The sequence below is a fragment of the Leuresthes tenuis genome, unplaced genomic scaffold (genome assembly GCF_036924035.1).
Source record: "Leuresthes tenuis unplaced genomic scaffold, fLeuTen1.0.hap1 SCAF_17, whole genome shotgun sequence".
NCBI lineage: Eukaryota > Metazoa > Chordata > Actinopteri > Atheriniformes > Atherinopsidae > Leuresthes > Leuresthes tenuis.
Window position 1 is genome coordinate 13,932,151 of NW_027325371.1, and position 17,593 is coordinate 13,949,743.

The 17,593-nt window shown below is 41.7% G+C and overlaps 3 protein-coding genes and 1 long non-coding RNA gene across 4 annotated transcripts in view; 1 reads left to right on the top strand and 3 right to left on the bottom strand.

Moving 5' to 3' along the window:
• The window catches only part of rps2 (ribosomal protein S2), a 196,996-nt gene that overhangs the window by 5,073 nt on the left and 174,330 nt on the right, over nt 1–17,593 (bottom strand). The window lies entirely within an intron of this gene.
• tbl3 (transducin beta like 3) lies at nt 415–12,070 on the top strand. Its single transcript, XM_072368839.1, has 23 exons — nt 415–556; nt 678–729; nt 969–1,064; nt 2,031–2,078; nt 2,219–2,360; nt 2,448–2,532; nt 2,759–2,929; nt 3,057–3,132; nt 3,228–3,324; nt 3,444–3,658; nt 4,496–4,637; nt 5,093–5,151; nt 5,338–5,444; nt 5,542–5,677; nt 6,536–6,775; nt 6,867–6,937; nt 7,581–7,737; nt 7,855–7,913; nt 8,780–8,883; nt 9,585–9,656; nt 9,855–10,013; nt 10,661–10,754; nt 11,184–12,070. Exons 1-23 carry the CDS (start codon nt 525–527, stop codon nt 11,566–11,568), a joined length of 2,799 nt encoding a protein of 932 aa, XP_072224940.1. The 5' UTR covers nt 415–524; the 3' UTR covers nt 11,569–12,070.
• LOC140273317 (uncharacterized) lies at nt 7,562–7,989 on the bottom strand. Its single transcript, XR_011908020.1, has 2 exons — nt 7,852–7,989; nt 7,562–7,734 (listed from the first exon to the last, which is right to left on the bottom strand). It is a non-coding gene; the product is annotated as an uncharacterized lncRNA (long non-coding RNA).
• Nucleotides 13,207–16,463, bottom strand: noxo1a (NADPH oxidase organizer 1a). The gene is made up of 8 exons (XM_072368466.1): nt 16,310–16,463; nt 16,136–16,216; nt 15,981–16,053; nt 15,713–15,896; nt 15,144–15,334; nt 14,956–15,069; nt 14,716–14,833; nt 13,207–13,930 (listed from the first exon to the last, which is right to left on the bottom strand). The coding sequence occupies exons 1-8, from the start codon at nt 16,373–16,375 to the stop codon at nt 13,216–13,218; spliced, it is 1,542 nt and encodes a 513-aa protein (XP_072224567.1). The 5' UTR covers nt 16,376–16,463; the 3' UTR covers nt 13,207–13,215.

A 17,593-nucleotide genomic window follows, 5' to 3' on the forward strand; every position in this document is an offset into this window, starting at 1 on the left:
CCTGATGGGAGGGATCGCGTGTGTGCGCGCGCGCAAACGGAACCAGTAAATTATATGAACGAAGGTATATTATGGTAGTTATAATAGGAAGCGTCCTTTCCCTGCTGTTCTAGCACCAAACAGGTCAAACATTGACCTCTCAGCATGAATAGTTCAAGCTGCTTCTATTGTTTTTAGTCACAGGTACAAAAAATACCGACATTTAACATGTTGGATTAACTCAGTTTACTTGATTTAAAACCTAATTTGATGCCAACATTTTTACTCCCTCAAATGACCAGATAATGGGTCTTAATTGATGGATTCTTGCCTGTTACATGTTAACAGTAGAAGTTCTATTTTAAGCTATGAACATCTGACCAATTACAGCTCCATGCGCTCAGATGACGTACAATTTATGCGACTCTACTATTACATGCGGGATGGATGTGTTGCCTATAGCCAACGTGTGACATGAGAAACAAGCAACTTACATAGATTGTATCTGCTAAAATATAATTTTTTCTTCAGTTCCAGTTAACACCATGGCAAATACAAATCTTCAGTTTAAAACGAAGTAAGTTTTACGCTTCACACGTGCAGGCTACATATCTTGCTAGCTGGTTAGCAAAAGCTGGGCTCAAATGTCATTTGAAGCTGCAATATTTCTCAGACGAATGTTTCCCCTTTTCTTGCAGTTACGCTGTTTTCAGCAAGATCGAGCCGTTTTACAAAGGAGGGAAAGTGCAGGTGAGTTGTTTTATTTGATTTGTGTGTGAGAAGTACCTGCTGGATCAACCTGAAACGTTCTTAAAGGGAAACTTAATTTGAAAGCCAGACTTTTAAAAACTGTCAGATATCCTTACCATTATTACCGGTATAGCGCTATCTGCAAATGCACAACTTATGTTTATCTGAAGTCGTCGCGTGGACTAATGCCTAAACCGCCTGACTTGCCCCTTACCTCAGTGTTTGTCTTTGTTTTTCAGATCAGCAAAGATGAGAAGTACATCTTTTGCACATGTGGATCTCGTGTCAATGTTTTGGAGATAAGCACAGGCAAGATCGTTCACTGTGTTGAGCATGTGAGTTCACTGTTTACATCTGTGGAATAGAGCTCTGGCTACATTAACAATGGACGTTATTTTTAAGGTGTAGATGAACTCTAATTTGATTGAAGTCTAAAAGTCTAATTCAGTACAATTACACTTTATTTATCGCTGAAAGCAAATCATTGTCCTGTGTTATATATTATTTTTATAGGTACATAACGAAATTGTTTAATATGAAAGTAAGATGACAAACTTGTTGAAAAGTTGGAGAGGTGTGGTTTAACTCTTCAGAGACTGCCATTATTGCATTAATTGATGATGTCAAACACAGCATTAGCAGGTCGAACAGGTGAACTCTCAGTACACAGCATGGACAGAAACTCACAGCCAACATTTTAACATCTGGGATGCAGAGATGCTCATTCTTACACAGTCACATCTCTGTCAGCAGTCGTTGTCTTTCGGTAAGAGAGTCGGTCCTGTTGACACGGCCCTATCTCAGTGAAATGAATTACACTGCCGTGCCAATATTCCCGCTGCATTCTCATCCAGGCTCCAAGCCCGTTCATTTTATCTATTTTATCTCACATTTCTCGTGACAATCAAGGGAAGAAATTATTTAAACTTCCTTTTCCTTTCTCACTGTTTTGTTTCTGCTCTGCGTCCTAGACTTCTCATCTCTAATTTATCTGGATTATTCCAGCCATTACTTAAAAAAAAAAAAAGTGACTGAATTACCAGCAGAAATCATTTCATCAGCATGGCATCCAGATTAGACTAAAAAAAATGAATAAAAAAATCTGTTATCAAAGAAAAAAGATCTTCACCATAAAAGACCACAAACTAGATAAATCTGCACTCTGTTGTGCTATTGCTCATAATAACTGTTTGAAACTTCTTATTCGTTTGATAAACTAAAGAAGCCACATACAGGGATATCTTGCAATCGGAAGCATTTTGATTTCTTTTCCCTTTACATTTTTCTAATTTTGCTTGCAGGATGATCAAGAAGACATCACATCGTTTGCTTTGAGCTGTGATGATGAGGTAGGCAAACACCTGAATCACCTGGGATTGCTTTACTCAAACTTTTCAGTACAAATCGGACATGGTTTGAATATTTTTGGTTAATTGGTTGGTTTATTTAACATCATTAAGTGTGTATTTTCTATTGTGTCCTGTTGCAGCTGCTGGTAACAGCCAGCAGGGCTCTGCTGCTAAAGCAGTGGGACTGGAGGCAAGCTAACTGCACTCGCTCCTGGAGGGCCATTCACACTGTTCCTGTAGCCAGTATGACCTTCGACTCTACCTCCACCCTCCTGGCCACAGGTCAGCCATGACATAATGTGTAGTAGTCCTGTGATTTCTTCTACAGAGACATAGCAGAATTACATTTTTTTTTGCTTTGTCCTGCAGGTGGCTGCGATGGCACGATAAAGCTTTGGGATGTGATGAAACAGTACTGCACTCACAATCTTAAAGGATCATCTGGCGTTGTTCAGTAAGTCCCATGACCTATGAACGAGACACAGCATGGAGCTTATTTACTTTAAGCTTTACAATCAGGATTTTGTTGTGCTACAGTAGTAGGTTAACATTTAACTTGATCATTTAGATGCTTTCCTGTGATCACTGAGTGCAAACATCTTTACACAGTAGCACAGACAATGGACTCAATTTACCAACATTAAAATAAACCTTTAGATTCTTATTGTGTGTTTGTGCAGTTTGGTCCAGTTCCACCCAGACATCAACAGGCTGCAGCTCTTCTCTTCCTCTCTGGACTGTGGCATTCGACTGTGGGACCTGCGCTCCAGCCAGTGTGTGTGTGTGCTGCAGAGCCACTACAGCGCTGTGACCTCGCTCAGCTTCAGCTGTGACGGTGGCACCATGGTCAGGTACAGTGCTTCCATCCACTCAGTGGATGTTTAATCAAACTGCTACGAAGACGCCAAGCACTTGACTTTCTATTGCTGTGCCTGACTGTAATTGTTTCCCTGATTTATTTATTTTTTTTTTTTGTAGTTCTGGGAGAGACAAAATCTGCACAGTGTGGGACCTGAAAACTCGACAAGCTAAGAGGACTGTTCCGGTTTATGAGGTAAGAATGAGAACAAACTCAAGTTACAACATCAATTCTTTTTGCACTCTTCATTCGGCAAAACTACTTGAGCTTATTTTGCGTTTTATCTTCAGGCTGTGGAGGGAGTGGTGCTTCTGCCTCAGGATACAGACTTGTCTGAGATTGGAGTGAAGAAAAAGAACTTGCATTTCATCACAGCTGGCAGCAAAGGTTCGGCTCTTGACCTTCTGCAGAACAACCTCATCTTTGTGTCATTTTTTTGTCTACTTCTTGTGGACAGCATTTTAAATGTCTCAGTCACTCCCCTTATTTTGCCATTGTCTCTGAAGGTGTACTGCGGGTGTGGGACGCCAGCACTGCTTGCTGTGTCTACACTCAAACCCTCCCGTCCACCCTGGCCTCTGTCCCAGAAGACGAAGAGGAGGACAACCCTCGCAGTCTGACGTACCTTTTTCATCTCCCTGCCTCCTCTAGATTGGCTACAGTCACTGCGGAACATAACATAGTCCTTTACCAGCTGCCATCACTCAGCACACAGCAGCAGGTAGGTAATGGCACCACACCTTTGCTGTAGGTTCACTGCTATAGGGCGCTGGCTGGGTCTCAAGTGGGGTTTCCAGTTTCCAGTTGGCACTTCTTCCTGTTGGTTTCTTGTCTTTTTCTTTTATTCTGGTTTACTTCTCAATGGGTGCAGGCCTGACAGAGAGCTTCCCCTGCTTCAGGACCTCATTAATAACTCGCTCGAATGCAGAAAACACGAGTTAGAAAATCTTACCTGATAGAAGCTTACACCTGTGTGGAAACTTCACTCTATGTACAAACATTTAAAAAAACTGGGTGAATTTGCACCTTAGATGGTGAGGTGGTGAACTGAAGCCAGACTAGAAATGAGATTTGTGCATGGCATGGCATGGCATTTAAAGGATTTTATGAAGCAGTGCTTTATGCATCTGCCAATGTTAAAGAAACATCAAAATAAATGTGCACCAGCATTCAGACGGTAGGAAGCACAGCTGAGCACAATTCCAGGTGGTCTGGGTGACGAGACGCTTGGGACTAGATCTCTTGCCATTAGCCATCTTCTTGCATCCTGTCTGGTTTTTGACAGATAAGCACTTGTTGGGAATCATTTATTTCACCCACAGTGAAGCACAGTCTGAGCAGATGTGAAAGGAGTGAATATAAACTCAAAATAACATGAATGAAATCTTTAGTGTTGCTCATGTCTTTATTGGCTTTATGTTCATCACAGCCTCTGTTGCTAAATTGTAGATCCATTAACTGCCAAGCAAAGAATTTTACATGGGACATTCCTTTTCTTATATGGGGATTGTGGGGTGTATCAGTTTATGGACACTTTCTTCTCTCTTGCATCTCGCAGTTTGTGGGTTACAACGACGAGGTGCTGGACGTGAAGTTCCTGGGCAAAGGTGACAGTCACATTATAGTGGCTACCAACAGCTGCCAGCTGAAGGTGTTCGAGCTTCTCACCAACAGCTGCCAGATCCTCTACGGACACACAGGTCAGTCACCAGCAGAGGGCAGCAACACGCATACACCTGCATGTTAAATGACTTATTCATTCAAATAATCCAGAGATCACAAAGTTTCTGTGGGACTCAAGTTAAAGTGTTAAGTTATTTTCATCAGCATTTAAAAAAAAAAAAAAAAAAGTATTTTGTGATGAATTGTTGACATTGAGGTTTTATTTCCCTGTATAATCATAGTTATTTCATGAGAATGTAGCTTTCCCATATTAGGAAGCATAACAAAAATAAAATACATTCAAATAAATGAAGAGCTAAAATGTAAGTAATAATAAAGACAAAAAGACTTCGTAAACTATGAAACATCAGGGAAAATAAAATCTGTTTGTGCTCTGAAACTAAAGGATTCAGGCCTGATCTGGTTTGGATTGGCTGAGCAGGTCAGACAGATATTTATCTGTTACTTAATTTTATCTGTTTATCTTCATCAGATACTGTCCTCACACTGGATGTGTTCAAAAACGGATCTCTTTTTGCGAGCTGTGCCAAGGTACGAACATTGCTGCAAGCAAACGGAACGCCAAATAAACTGTATCCATATAAATGCGCTTGTGTTTCTGTCGTTCAGCGCATCCGAATCCGAACACATTCACAGCCTGTGCATAAAGACAAAAAGAAACTACCAAACTGCTTTTTTCATTCGGCGTACTTTTGCGTGTTCTGTCTGCGTCTGCAGGACAGGTCGGTGTGTGTGTGGCAGATGGACAGTGACAGCGGTCGGGTGCGACTTGTGGCTCAGGGCTCCAGCCACACCAATGCTGTGGGCTCCATCAGCTGCTCCAGGTAACACTCCACTCCACAAGCTATTGGACTTTTGATGAATTCAGGGATATTGGCGAGTTTACGTGAAGCTTTGCCGTCTTTGCGTGTGTGTGTCCAGGATGAAGGCGTCTTTCGTTGTGACCGGTAGTCAGGACTGTACAGTGAAAGTGTGGGATCTCCCAGCAGAATTAACTGCAACAGGGGTGGAAATCCAACAGCTGACACCCCGAGCAACTGAGAAGGCTCACGATAAGGTACAAGACCAAAAGAATCTGGCCACAGTCCAGCAGGAAGTAAAGAATCCTGTATCCATTGTCAGCATGCACAATAGAATGTTATTTGCACTGAAGTGTGAATACACATTTCTTGTTTACTTTGAATAGTATAGTTTACCTAATAATTGGTAATTGGGAGCATTAACAGTGAATTATAGGAGCGTTACAAATAAAATCATTTCAGATATGACGCATTTTATTTAATCCGTTTTGAACGTTTTGTTGAGATGTAAACCTTAAAAAAAGAAAAACACTGTCACTCCCATAGGCTTTTATTGTTTAACACTTCAGGGCACTTATGAGTTCTTTTTTCCACATCACCAAATATAAAGCAGGAACTCCGGAATGATCATTTAACCCTCATCTTTTAAAGCCTCACTAGGTGTGTTGTAACCCCTGAGTGGTAGTTTTATTATGATAAAGAGGCTGGATTTGTATGGCTGCCATTTTCAACCAAAATATATGAATATTGGTCTGCACTCAGAATGCCTCACTGAGTGCTCAGGAATGTGGTGCAGTTATAATTTCATAACACAGTGGATGGGTTGGTGATCGTTGACAGGAAATTGGAAGGAAAGATTTTGTTGAAAGACTATTTCCTGGTTCACCCACATACCTCTGACTTAGGATGCATAACTGCAGTCTATCTGCAGTTCCGGGTTACTTAACTTTTCCTGTTGTGTTCCACTATAACATTCCTTTGGAGATACAAGAATCTGTCCAATCCATTCCACTTTGAACAGTTTTTGTTCTCTTTCTGTGTTTCTGTCGGAGTTGTTTGTGCAAAGTGGCATTTATTGAATTCTCATAAACTTTATCCCACCTCCATTTCCCCAGGATGTAAACAGCGTTGCAATATCACCTAATGACAAGCTGCTGGCATCGGGCTCCCAGGACCGCACAGCCAAGCTGTGGTCTTTGACAGGGGAGGGGACCTTGGGCCTTTTGGGGGTGTTTCGGGGCCACCGCCGTGGCATTTGGGCCGTCTGCTTCTCTCCCGTTGACCAGGTTCTGGCAACCTCTTCAGCCGATGGCACCACCAAACTGTGGAGCCTGCAGGACTTCAGCTGCCTGAAGGTGGGACAGAGGGTTGAGAGCGGATATGTCAGAGCGATTCTCACTGCGTTCTGTTTTCTTTCTAAGTATGTTTATGTTCTTAATCTTTAAGACGTTCGAGGGCCACGATGCGTCGGTTCTGAAGGTCATCTTTGTGAGCCGAGGCACTCAGCTGCTGACCAGGTAACCGCACTCGCATCTCTGCAACATCGCCAGAAGAAATCTAACCCAACCAAACCCAGCTTCAGATGTTCTGTTGGTTATCAAGTTCAAGCTGTGAAAAAGCCAGACCAGTTTCCACAAAACTTACAAAACAGAATGCAGTGAACTGCAATGAGTCAAAACCCTAGAATATTAATAAACAGATGGTTCAGTTAATTTTGGTGCGTACTTATTTTGAATTTGATGTCAGCTTTGTTGTTTCAATGAAAGTGTGAGAGCGGTAAGAAATAAGCTGAAAAAGCTATGATAAATGACCCCGTTGCCTTTACTTAGTTGAATTAACTTCCCCACTTATTAATATTATCTAATTTATAATTAATCAATTCATTATGTGATCTATAAGATGTCAAATTTGTTAAACAAATAATTTGTGTGCAACGGTAATAAAATCAATAAGAAAAGTAACAAATCGTCACATTTTACGAGTTTAAACCAGACAAATGTGTGAAAGTTTTGCTTTATGTGACCAGTCAAGACGTGACATCCAGCCTGAGCGCACTCTAAACCTGCTTAAGATCGTTATGGAATATAGTTTCAGTGCACAGCTCGTGTATTCAGAGGTTCGTGCGTTGCTCTTCTTTAACGTTTTATATTTTTCTTCTAGTGGCTCCGACGGTTTAGTGAAGCTGTGGACCATAAAAACCAACGAGTGTGTGAAGACGCTGGATGCCCACCAGGACAAAGTTTGGGGTCTCCACGGCAGTCGCAGAGATGACAAGGTGGTGACGGGCTCAGCTGACTCCAACATCACAGTGTGGCTGGTAAGTAGCATGTGACTGCACTCAGGATACAATGTTGGGTAATGACAGAGCATTCACTCCCTTTTTATTTAATGTTTGTGAGGAAGAGTTGAAGTTTTTGTTGTTGTGCACAACTAGGATGTGACTGAGGTGGAACTGGCAGAGGAACAGGCCAAGCAGGAAGACCAGATACTCAAGTGAGTTAAACTTAGCACATTGTTCATGTTTTAAGATCATAATAATTAGTCACAGAGCAGACCGACATCATTCACTCCTGCCTGTCTAATCAAGCCAAGACTCCCCTAGTTGATGCATGATGTAGAGACATTTCTACTGCAGACATACAGAAGTTATTGTTCGTTCTGGTATATCGTGAAACTCCTGCTGTTATGCAAGCCGTATTAATAAAAAAACACCTCAGTCAGCTATTTTTAGATTCACTCTTTTCATAATTCAAGATTGCCCTTGGTTGCAGCTGTTATTTTACAGCTTTAACAAGTAGTTAACCTAAGCATTATTGCCATGGCAACAGTAAAACTCAGCATAGGGGTCAAAGCTTTTAGGTTTAAAGGGCAACGCTGGCAGACGTCAGAATGTGTGAGTCAGAGTGCATGGAGGCGTGCTTTTGTTAACGCTGAAAAGCACAAAGAATTTCTTGATCTGATAAAACAAACTGCTAATGCAGTTGTTAATGGAAAAAAAAAGTCTTTATCAACTGCATCCATCCAGATGCTGGTTCAGCACCACTGTGAGTTGCATTTGTTGAAGGGTTGCATTGAGAATTAAGACTGTTGTGTAATGACAAACTAAGACAGACGGACACTGTTCATACATACTATGTGACAAAACAAGACATTGTGTACGTTTTACTTTGCTCACTGACGTAAGAGATGAACTCAACCCGATACGTTTTGTTATCTGCAGTAAATGCAACTGCAATGCGGTTAGACTTTTATCAATAACTGTCCATGAAGCTCGCGTGCAATAAAAACTGGATTTTTAACAACCTAAATCCTCAGCAATGTGTAAAAGTTTTTTTTCTGTGTGTCTGTTGTGTCTGAAGGCAGCAGGAGTTGTCGAACCTGCTCCATGAGAAGAAATATCTGAAGGCCTTGGGTCTCGCCATCTCTCTGGACCAGCCTTACACCGTTCTCACTGTTATCAAAGGTACTTTGTCCCACAAACCCATTTCCCATTTTTGAATACACATTCCGCGTTTCGTCTGCTGTCCCCCCGAACACTTTCCATGCAGAATCGGTATCCGTCGTCGGTCGTGTCTTTTTCATCTGGGATTATCTTGACACGTCTGTCACGCTCTCTGAGTCACTCGAGCATTGACGTGTAAATGATACACTGCACTGGCAGAGAATGGACGCGTGAACACAAAACATACATCACCTTCATTCCCCTTTGTGCAAAGTCTAAAAGTAATCCCTTTTCCAAACAATAGCTGTTGTCACACATGAACTCTGGAGTTTCTTCATACTTGCTTTTGCGTAATCAAAATAATTGGACTGGATGGAATGTGCAGAAAGCACAGCATGATGCAATAAGTACCAAGAAAAAGTTGTTTTTGTTGCTGAAATGCAATCGAGTGACTATCTCGCTGTGAAGCTCTTTTGTAAAATAATCAACTTTAAACAGCCGTAAGATTTCTTATTTTTAAACAATTCCGCCTTTGAACCCTCGAGTGAGGGCCAAATGAAGCCATCTGGACACCTGCATGTTTCTGTCATGACATCTGGAAAATAGATCAGTGATGATGGGTCGGCGAGAAGGATTTTCAAAATCACCGTTTCAAACTTGGCACGAACAAATGCGCCTCAGCTTCCGACTGACTGTGGCTTTGTTTCCCGTGTTGCTAATAGCGATTCGTCAGGGGGAGAATGGCCACGAGCTGCTGGAAAAGACAGTCCTGAAGCTGCGAGTAGATCAAAAAGGTAACGGGTTAATCAAGGTCATGGGCCTTTTAAAATGTAATAAATAACTAGAGAAGGAAACTAATGTTCCTACTTCCTACTAAAGTAATGTTTTAATATGTAAGGGGAGACTTTCAAACACCAGCAACCCTCCCTAAGAACTCTATTGAAAGACCTGTGGTTTCTGCTGTCTGACCTTCTGTTTGCTGTCCTGCTCAGAGTCGCTTCTTCGCTTCTGTGTGGTGTGGAACACCAACGCTAGAAACTGTCAGGATTCCCAGGCTGTCCTCAAGGTGCTACTGACACACCTGCCGCCCGAGGAGCTGCTGCAGTATCAGGGAGCCCGGACACACCTGGAGGCTCTCATCCCGTACACAGGTGGGCAGGCTGTCTGAGAAGAAGATGTGCATCTACATACCTTTAACCCAGACTATATGCCCAAATTAAAGCACCCAAAGTGTAGATTCTCGAATATTGACTATAAAACAATAGAGGGATCCCACCTCCTTAATAAAAAGGATAATACCTCTGGATTTCTGATTGTATTTCGGGTCATAATGAGCACAGTTATCGGCATTGGCTGCAAAAGTGAAAACGGAAGTGAAAAGTGCCAGTGAGGCTTTACAAACTAAGTTACAGGACGATTTGACACACAGAATGATTGAAATACTTCTGTCATATCTTCCTGTTCCTCATCCAGTTGCTTCAGGGAATCCTGTATATAGATTAGAACAAAGTTTTTCTTGTAACTCCCTTGGTTGTTTCCGTCTTGTGGTGGACTGACTGGTTGAAGTCGACAGAAATAGGACCAAGAAGAGGAATTTGTTCAAGAGTTGAATCCTTTCCTCCTTTATATAAGAGACCATTTTTGAACAGGATATACAGGAAATTTAATCTATTTTAGGCTCAATGGATGTACAGCTTTATGACTCAATATGCTCATCTCAGTCCTGGTGTTGCTAGCTATTATTAACTGTAATTTTAGAAAGTAGACAAAGTGATGATTTATCTGCTTTATCCCTCAGAGAGACACATGCAGAGGATTGGCCATCTGCTGCAGGCATCGATGTTCCTCAACTACATGTGGCAGAAAATGAGGGTGGCTGGAGCAACATCGAGGTGAGAGAGCCACTTACTGATGCCTGTTTTGTTCTATTAAGACAAACTGGTGCCTGTTTGCTTTGGCTTGTTTGAAGCTCTCGGATGAATTCTGACTCAGTCAGAATGTGTGTTGAATGCTATGTGTGTTCAGTGAAACTGTATTTCCTGCTGAATATCACCATTGTCCTGTAATCTTTCAGTCTGTGGGTGAAACATGTCACTTCTTTACTTGATAAATGTAGTTAAGGGCTCCAGCACAACACACAGACATTTTTGTCTATTGTAGGAAACCAGAGTAGTGGCCAAAAGCTTCCGTGTTTCTTGCAGAGCAGCATTCTTTGCTGCATGTTTTTCTTTCCCTGGTTAAAGCTGCCACTCATTGAAACTGAAAGTGACACCAGGATACACACGTTCTGCTTTAAATTGATGTTATTTGATTTTGTCCAGTGTGGGCCAGGATGAAGATATGGATACTGCTCCTCTGGCACGGACCCAGCCTTTGTTTTTCTTTGACAAAGAAAAAGAAAAAGGCAGCGGTGATGAGAGACGAGACCGAGACAGTGACAGTGATAGCGGGCAAGACGAAGATCCAAATTGCCTCGTGGAAGACGAAGAGGGGGTTGATGAGGTCAGTGCCGCCAAGAAAGCCTCCGCCAATGCGAGGCGAATGGAAATCGGAGCGGGCACCAAAACCAATGGCAACCACCACTCTGAATGTGAGGAAAGCTCTGAGGAGGAAGAGCTGGAAGAAAATGACGAGGAGAAAGTAACAGGGCAGGGGCTGAAAAATGTCCCAGTTTCTTCCACGCCACAGTGTCAGACTTTGAGCTGACATGAGTCCGCCAGCTCAACACAGATGCAACGATTCTGAAAAGAAACACCATGATGTTTTCCTCAGCCGGAGCGACTGACAGTGCAGCAGGAAGCAGAGAAACGGGCATCAATTGATGGTAGTGGAGATAATAGGTTTCTCTGTGAGTACTGAAGACTTTCCACGGTGGGACACTTATTTTTAACAGAATATAAAGATACTTCCCCATACTATTTTATTTTTTTCATTCAACATCCGAGAATAAAAAGTGGAGATTGGACAGATGAGCAGAGGAAACGGCTGCGTGAACATTTAGGCTGTTTGCAGGAACATTTTCATACACAGCAGATACCAGCCTGCAGTTCTGCTGTTCTGTCGACTCACAAGAACAGGGACCGTCACTGAAAAGGGTTTTACACGTTTTGTTATGACCACAAATGTTCATCAATAAAAAAAGATTTAAAGAAGACTCCAGTTTTATGTAATATGCTGTATATTAGAATGAAACTGGCACTCATTTACTTGCACACAATTAAAAAAAAATTTTTATAAAGTAAAATAGTCACGATTAATTTTTTTTCACTTGTATTCTGGTTTTTTTTTCTCAAAAAAAGCCACATAATTTCCTTGTCCCAACTTCTCACTGACTGTTTCTTCAGTCACTGACTGGGGGGGATAAGAAGAGAGGAGAGGGAGAAAAAACTCAGCCACCATACTATACTCCATGGGGAGTACAATGCAGGGCTGGGAAAAAAAAAACCTCAGCAACAGGAAAACAAGCTCACCATCCAACATAGAACTCAAAATCATAAACAAACATGAGTTGACAATAACTGGGAAATGAAATGCTATTCCTTGCAGCAAAGTCATATTACAATGTGAAACTTTAGATGGTGATATCTGGTCAAAAAAACATTTTTCTATGGGTTTGCTTCTGGCTATTTCAGCTTGATGTTCGATGCAGAAGACCTGTGTCGCAAACGGAACTTCAGAGAACTTTTACCAGATACAAGTGCTGCCTGAAGGATTTAAAGTTGCATTTTGAGGCAATGTAGACTATATGACTAGAGTTTGACCCATTTCAGGGTCCAAAAGCAAGGATCATTCAAGCTCAGCTGCTTCACTTTTAACTCCCTTAAGTCTGTTTTTTTCCATCACATCTTTTTATCACCTCTTAGAATTGAAGGCCTGCTTAAAAGGATTTGGGTATAACATGATCAGTTTTGGGTCCTGAAAAATGTTTTTTATTCTTATTACTACAGTAATACAAAGTAAGTATAGAAATCCCACAGTCAGATTCTGGAGTATATATTAGTTTTATTAATAAAAACTAGAATTTGTAAACCGATCCACTGATTAACTTCTGTATGCACACAAGACACAGTGTTTATACATATAAGGCATTTCCAGTAAGGTTTCCAGTATGGAAAATAAGTCCAATACAGAAAAGATGCATTATCTACAATGTCTTTTGTTCCTAGATTACTTAAAGGAAAACTATTGATCAAATAATTGCTAACATGTAATCATTTCTTCATGTTATAGAATGTAAGAATGACTTAATTCTGGTAAATTTCTGATACAATTAGGAAACAAATCTATTGTCTCCATTGCCTAAATTACAAGATGGTTAAACAATAAAAATGCTAATTTGTCGATAAAACTTCATTATTTCTGCTTGGCTGCATTCTTGCGGGTGACGGTGCTACAACGGGTGAGGATTTCCTGGGTTTGTGGTCTGGGTGGCACCTTGGGTGTCGTGGGTCCCTTGTAGAGGTTGGGATCAGAGACGCTGGGGACCAGTTTCCCCTCCGTGATGCTTGTTGGGCTGAGGTAGTTGGCTGCGTTGGGAGGAGGCATGCGGCTACGGCTCAGCTGTTCGTCATTGGCACTGTAGCTCAGGTTGAGGGATGATTCATCAGAGGAAGAGCTGAACTCGTCACTGAAGCTGTCGCTCCCGAAGCTTTCCTCAGTAACTACTGTCAGCGTACTGCCACTCCGTTCCCCATCTTCCTCCATCTCCACCATGATAGCAGGTGGAGAAGCTTGCTTTGCAGGGGCAGCTGGGGGGGCATTGTTTGTCACAGAGGCATGTCTGCTTTGTGAAGGTAGTATCTGAGGAACTTCAGACCAGCCGGTCAGAGAGTGGGACCTCTGGGTCCTCTCTGCCTGGGTGGGGGTGAGTGAGGAAGACCTGGCGCCTGGAAGTTGCAGCAGGTTTCCCTGGGAGTGGCTGTGCTGGGACTGCTGTTGCAAGCTCGGAGTGGGAGACAGGAAGGGGGAGAAGTTCTGCAAATGTTGACTCTGGGATGTCATGTGAACATGAGGATAGCTGTAGGGCTGCAGGCACATGGCAGGGACGTAACCCGTTTTTCCTTTGTATCTGGCAAAAGACAAGGAAGAAAGAAAAATGATTTAAAACTTGAGATATCAAGGAGCATTTCCTTTATGTATATCCACATACATGCTTTAATACATTTTGAAAGCCATTTAACAGCATCCACAGTTAATATATATGTATATATCTATATCTATATATAGATATATGTACAGTATATGAGAACAAATATGGGCAATCTAACATTTGTGCTTTAAGGCCTTTGCCGATTAGGTAAGTGCTGAAATATATGGATCTTTGATAATTTTTTCATATAAAGCTCTTCAAGAAATGTCATGTAATTTGTGCTCTATCTATCTAGAGTCCCAAAAATGAATACTCAGGCATTCCTTGATCCAGTCTCAAACTTTTGAGTCTTACTCCTACAAACACCTTTCCTTAAGAAATGCCTCTGAGCGCTTCTGCGCACTCGGATATGTTGCCGCACTGCAGGAGTTTAGCTTCCTGGAAGTATTGCATGAAGCATTTCTTCTGATGGTGAGGTTGAAATAATTAGAGAAAAGCATGCAGTGCACTAAATGAAGAAGCATTTCACTTTTTAAAAAAAAAAACAATATAATAGCTGCTGCTGTGACAGAAATAAAGCCTCCACATGGCACTGCAATGTTTTGCTTTACAGAAAGGTTCTGGCACTTATTCAAAGGCAGCACAGCTTCACGACTTTGGAAACTGCTGCCAAAAGTAATGCAAGTCAAGAGGTTTATCTTGCTAAAAGCATTTTACCATAAAGTTGGCTAATGTGAACATTTAAGCCCTGGTCAAATCTTTACCTGATGAGCCACCAGCCATTGTCAGAGGCCTGCATGACCTCCACCACTGTACCCATGTGCACGGTTATCTCATCATCTTTGGTGGAGTTGTAGGTCTTGACTGCAGTGTACAACATTCCTGTGGGTGGCATACATACATTTGATAATTATGTTATGGCTTATATTCACTGACATTCACTAAGGTAAAAAAAAAGTGGAGAAGCAAAAATGTAAGCTGTAAAACTGTAGCCGTGTGGATACCTCTTTCTGGAGTCCAATCTAGCTCATCCTCATCCTCATCCTCCTCTACCTTCTCCAAGTAGGGTGCAGGGAACCAGGCCATCCGCTTGCTCTCATTTTCTACAAGCCACCATCCTGAACCGACACAGTCAGGCATTAAACTGAGTGCTTTTGGGTCTGTAAACAATGCTCCGCACGTGTTTGCTCACCTGCTTTGTCTTTGATGAGCACGTCCACTATTTCATCCACGGCCACTTTGAAAGGCTTGTTCTTGGTGTCCTTCGTCTCATATGGGGCCACGCATCGGTACGTCTCCGTGACAAATGGCTGGGTGACGTTACCGGCCTCGACGTGTCCTCTGTTGCTCTTAATCTCATCCTCCGAGAGCATGATTGTAATGCTGAGGTAAATCAGAAAAAAAAAAAAAAAAAAACGTGTCAAAAACCAGACTGTTGAATTATCTTCCGTCTGCTCAATTTGTTGATTTCTCAGGCTGCTCATTTAGAGGCTGGCGGCTTTCCCACCTGTCTGGAAAAACTAGTTTAACACTGTCCTTTCAACGCAATTTTTGAGCTCTGATAAGTAAATATGTATGTAACAGTAAGTGCAGTAGCTCTTTTTTTAATGAAAAATTAACAGACTTTAACAGATGATCTAGGAGATTGTAAGTGTGGGTCTTAGTCTGAGTTTTCTTCTTTTTTTTGTTGTCAGAATGAACTTTAGACAGCTTACACCTGCAGAGGCTGTGTGAGTTATTGGGAAAAAGAGTTCAGCTTACCCGTTTTTGACAAACTGTGGGTCAAGGTCTTGACTTTTAGGTTGGAAGAACGTAACTAGGTCTGAAGACTGTGGGACGCGTGGATCGCAGCTCAGAAGTTCACTACAATATTTCTGCAAACACTTGAGGCGCACCAGGGACTTGGTAGCTCCCTTCCCCCGGCTCTTCTGCTTCATCTTATTGCCTAAAAGCCCACAGAACGTGTTGAATTGAATGCAAGCGGTGTGCAACTGGACATTGGATTTTATATTTCGTAACTCACAATTACCTTGAAATTTAGGGAGGATTCTGTCAGACTTTTTCACTTTACTTGCAGACGGGAATGCTGTCTTCAGTTGTTGCTGTGGTGAATACATTTTTCTTTACTAAACAAAGGTCATTTGCATCCAACACAAGGCAAGAACGCTACTGTTTTATACTCACGTGCATTTTCTTGAACTCATCAAAGCTTCTGTAAACCACAATGTCATTCTGGTCTGACCAAAGCACAGAGGTTATGTACATCTGGAAGAAGGGAAGACTGAGGTCAACACACTCTGAAAAACCCGGTTCACTGACAGTAGATCAAAAAGGGGGGAAATCTCCATCCGTCCTTACTTTGCTCTTCTCCTTGTGCAGCACTCCAAGTAGGTGGATGCTGACGGGAAAACGCTCAGGCTCCATGACGCCAGGCAAATGGATGTTGAGTCCAGACGTGAGCTGCAACTCAAGCTTCTCAGTTTCGCTCTGATTTTGGGACTGAGGCAGGGAAGGTTTTGTTGGTGAATTTATATTTCCTCCACTGGAGAAAAGGTGTGGCTTTGGACTCACGTAGTCACTTTAGAGGTGGAAAGTCTTTGTCTACAAAGAAGAAATTCCTGGATTGCTTCAAAACAAGCAGGTATGGAATCGTAACACGATACAATCAAATGACACAAAAAGGAGACGCCATTAGGACGGAAAAACTGGATTTCACTTTTCAGGGCCTGAGAAGATATTTTTGGCTTCGCTCACAAAGACTCCAGTTGCCAACATCAGAGATTAATGTCTTTTTTTTTCTTCTTGACAGGAGGCTTGTGTGTTGTAACAGAGCTGAAATGGAGCTGAAGTATTGCAGGTGCTCCTCTTATTGAAAGCTGTCAACAGGTTAGTAGTGAGACAGGGGAGTGTCACCTCTTTGAAAGCTCAAGCATTCTTTTACGTAAGAAACCGCCTTCACTTAGTGCTGCTCGCTTCATCCATCAGTTATTTTTCTTCATAGCTGGCACAGGAGGATATAGCACCTGGCCATCATGTAATGACTTGTGTCTTTCTGTGTTGGATGCTTTTCTTGATAGATGGAGGGAACACACCTGGATTTTTTTCCATTCTGAGTTATTTTGAAATCTAAATAAAAAGACAAACAGATGAAATAAAACAGATAAAATAGAAATGACTAACTAGAGAAACTGTGACAGGATCCCTTAATTTTCTCTCTGTTGCAGGAAGAAAGATTCTAATGATGGTTTCTCAAGCAATCCGGTTTTTTTTTATTACATCAATTTTCATTACAAACAGGTGGATGGAGACTTATTTGATCTTGAATGAATATTTTTGAAATAGCAGCCACTGAAGCAGCACAGAGTACAGACACAATAAAACATGCATTTCTAATTAAACTGATGATTTTACAAAGAGCCTGGCTGGAGGGTTTTCTTCCAGTCAGCTTTTTCAACTTAAATCAATGTGTTAGTTTTTCAGGGTTGCTTCATTTTATTTTGTATCTTTTTATTGGCTCCACTGGTGCTGACATCAAGTGCTACAGTACATTTGCTGAAAATTTGAAAGCAACATGTGATAAAGAGTAGAGTAAAATAACTGCAATGCTTTACAGAAATAATAATCCTGGGTATGCAAAGCTAT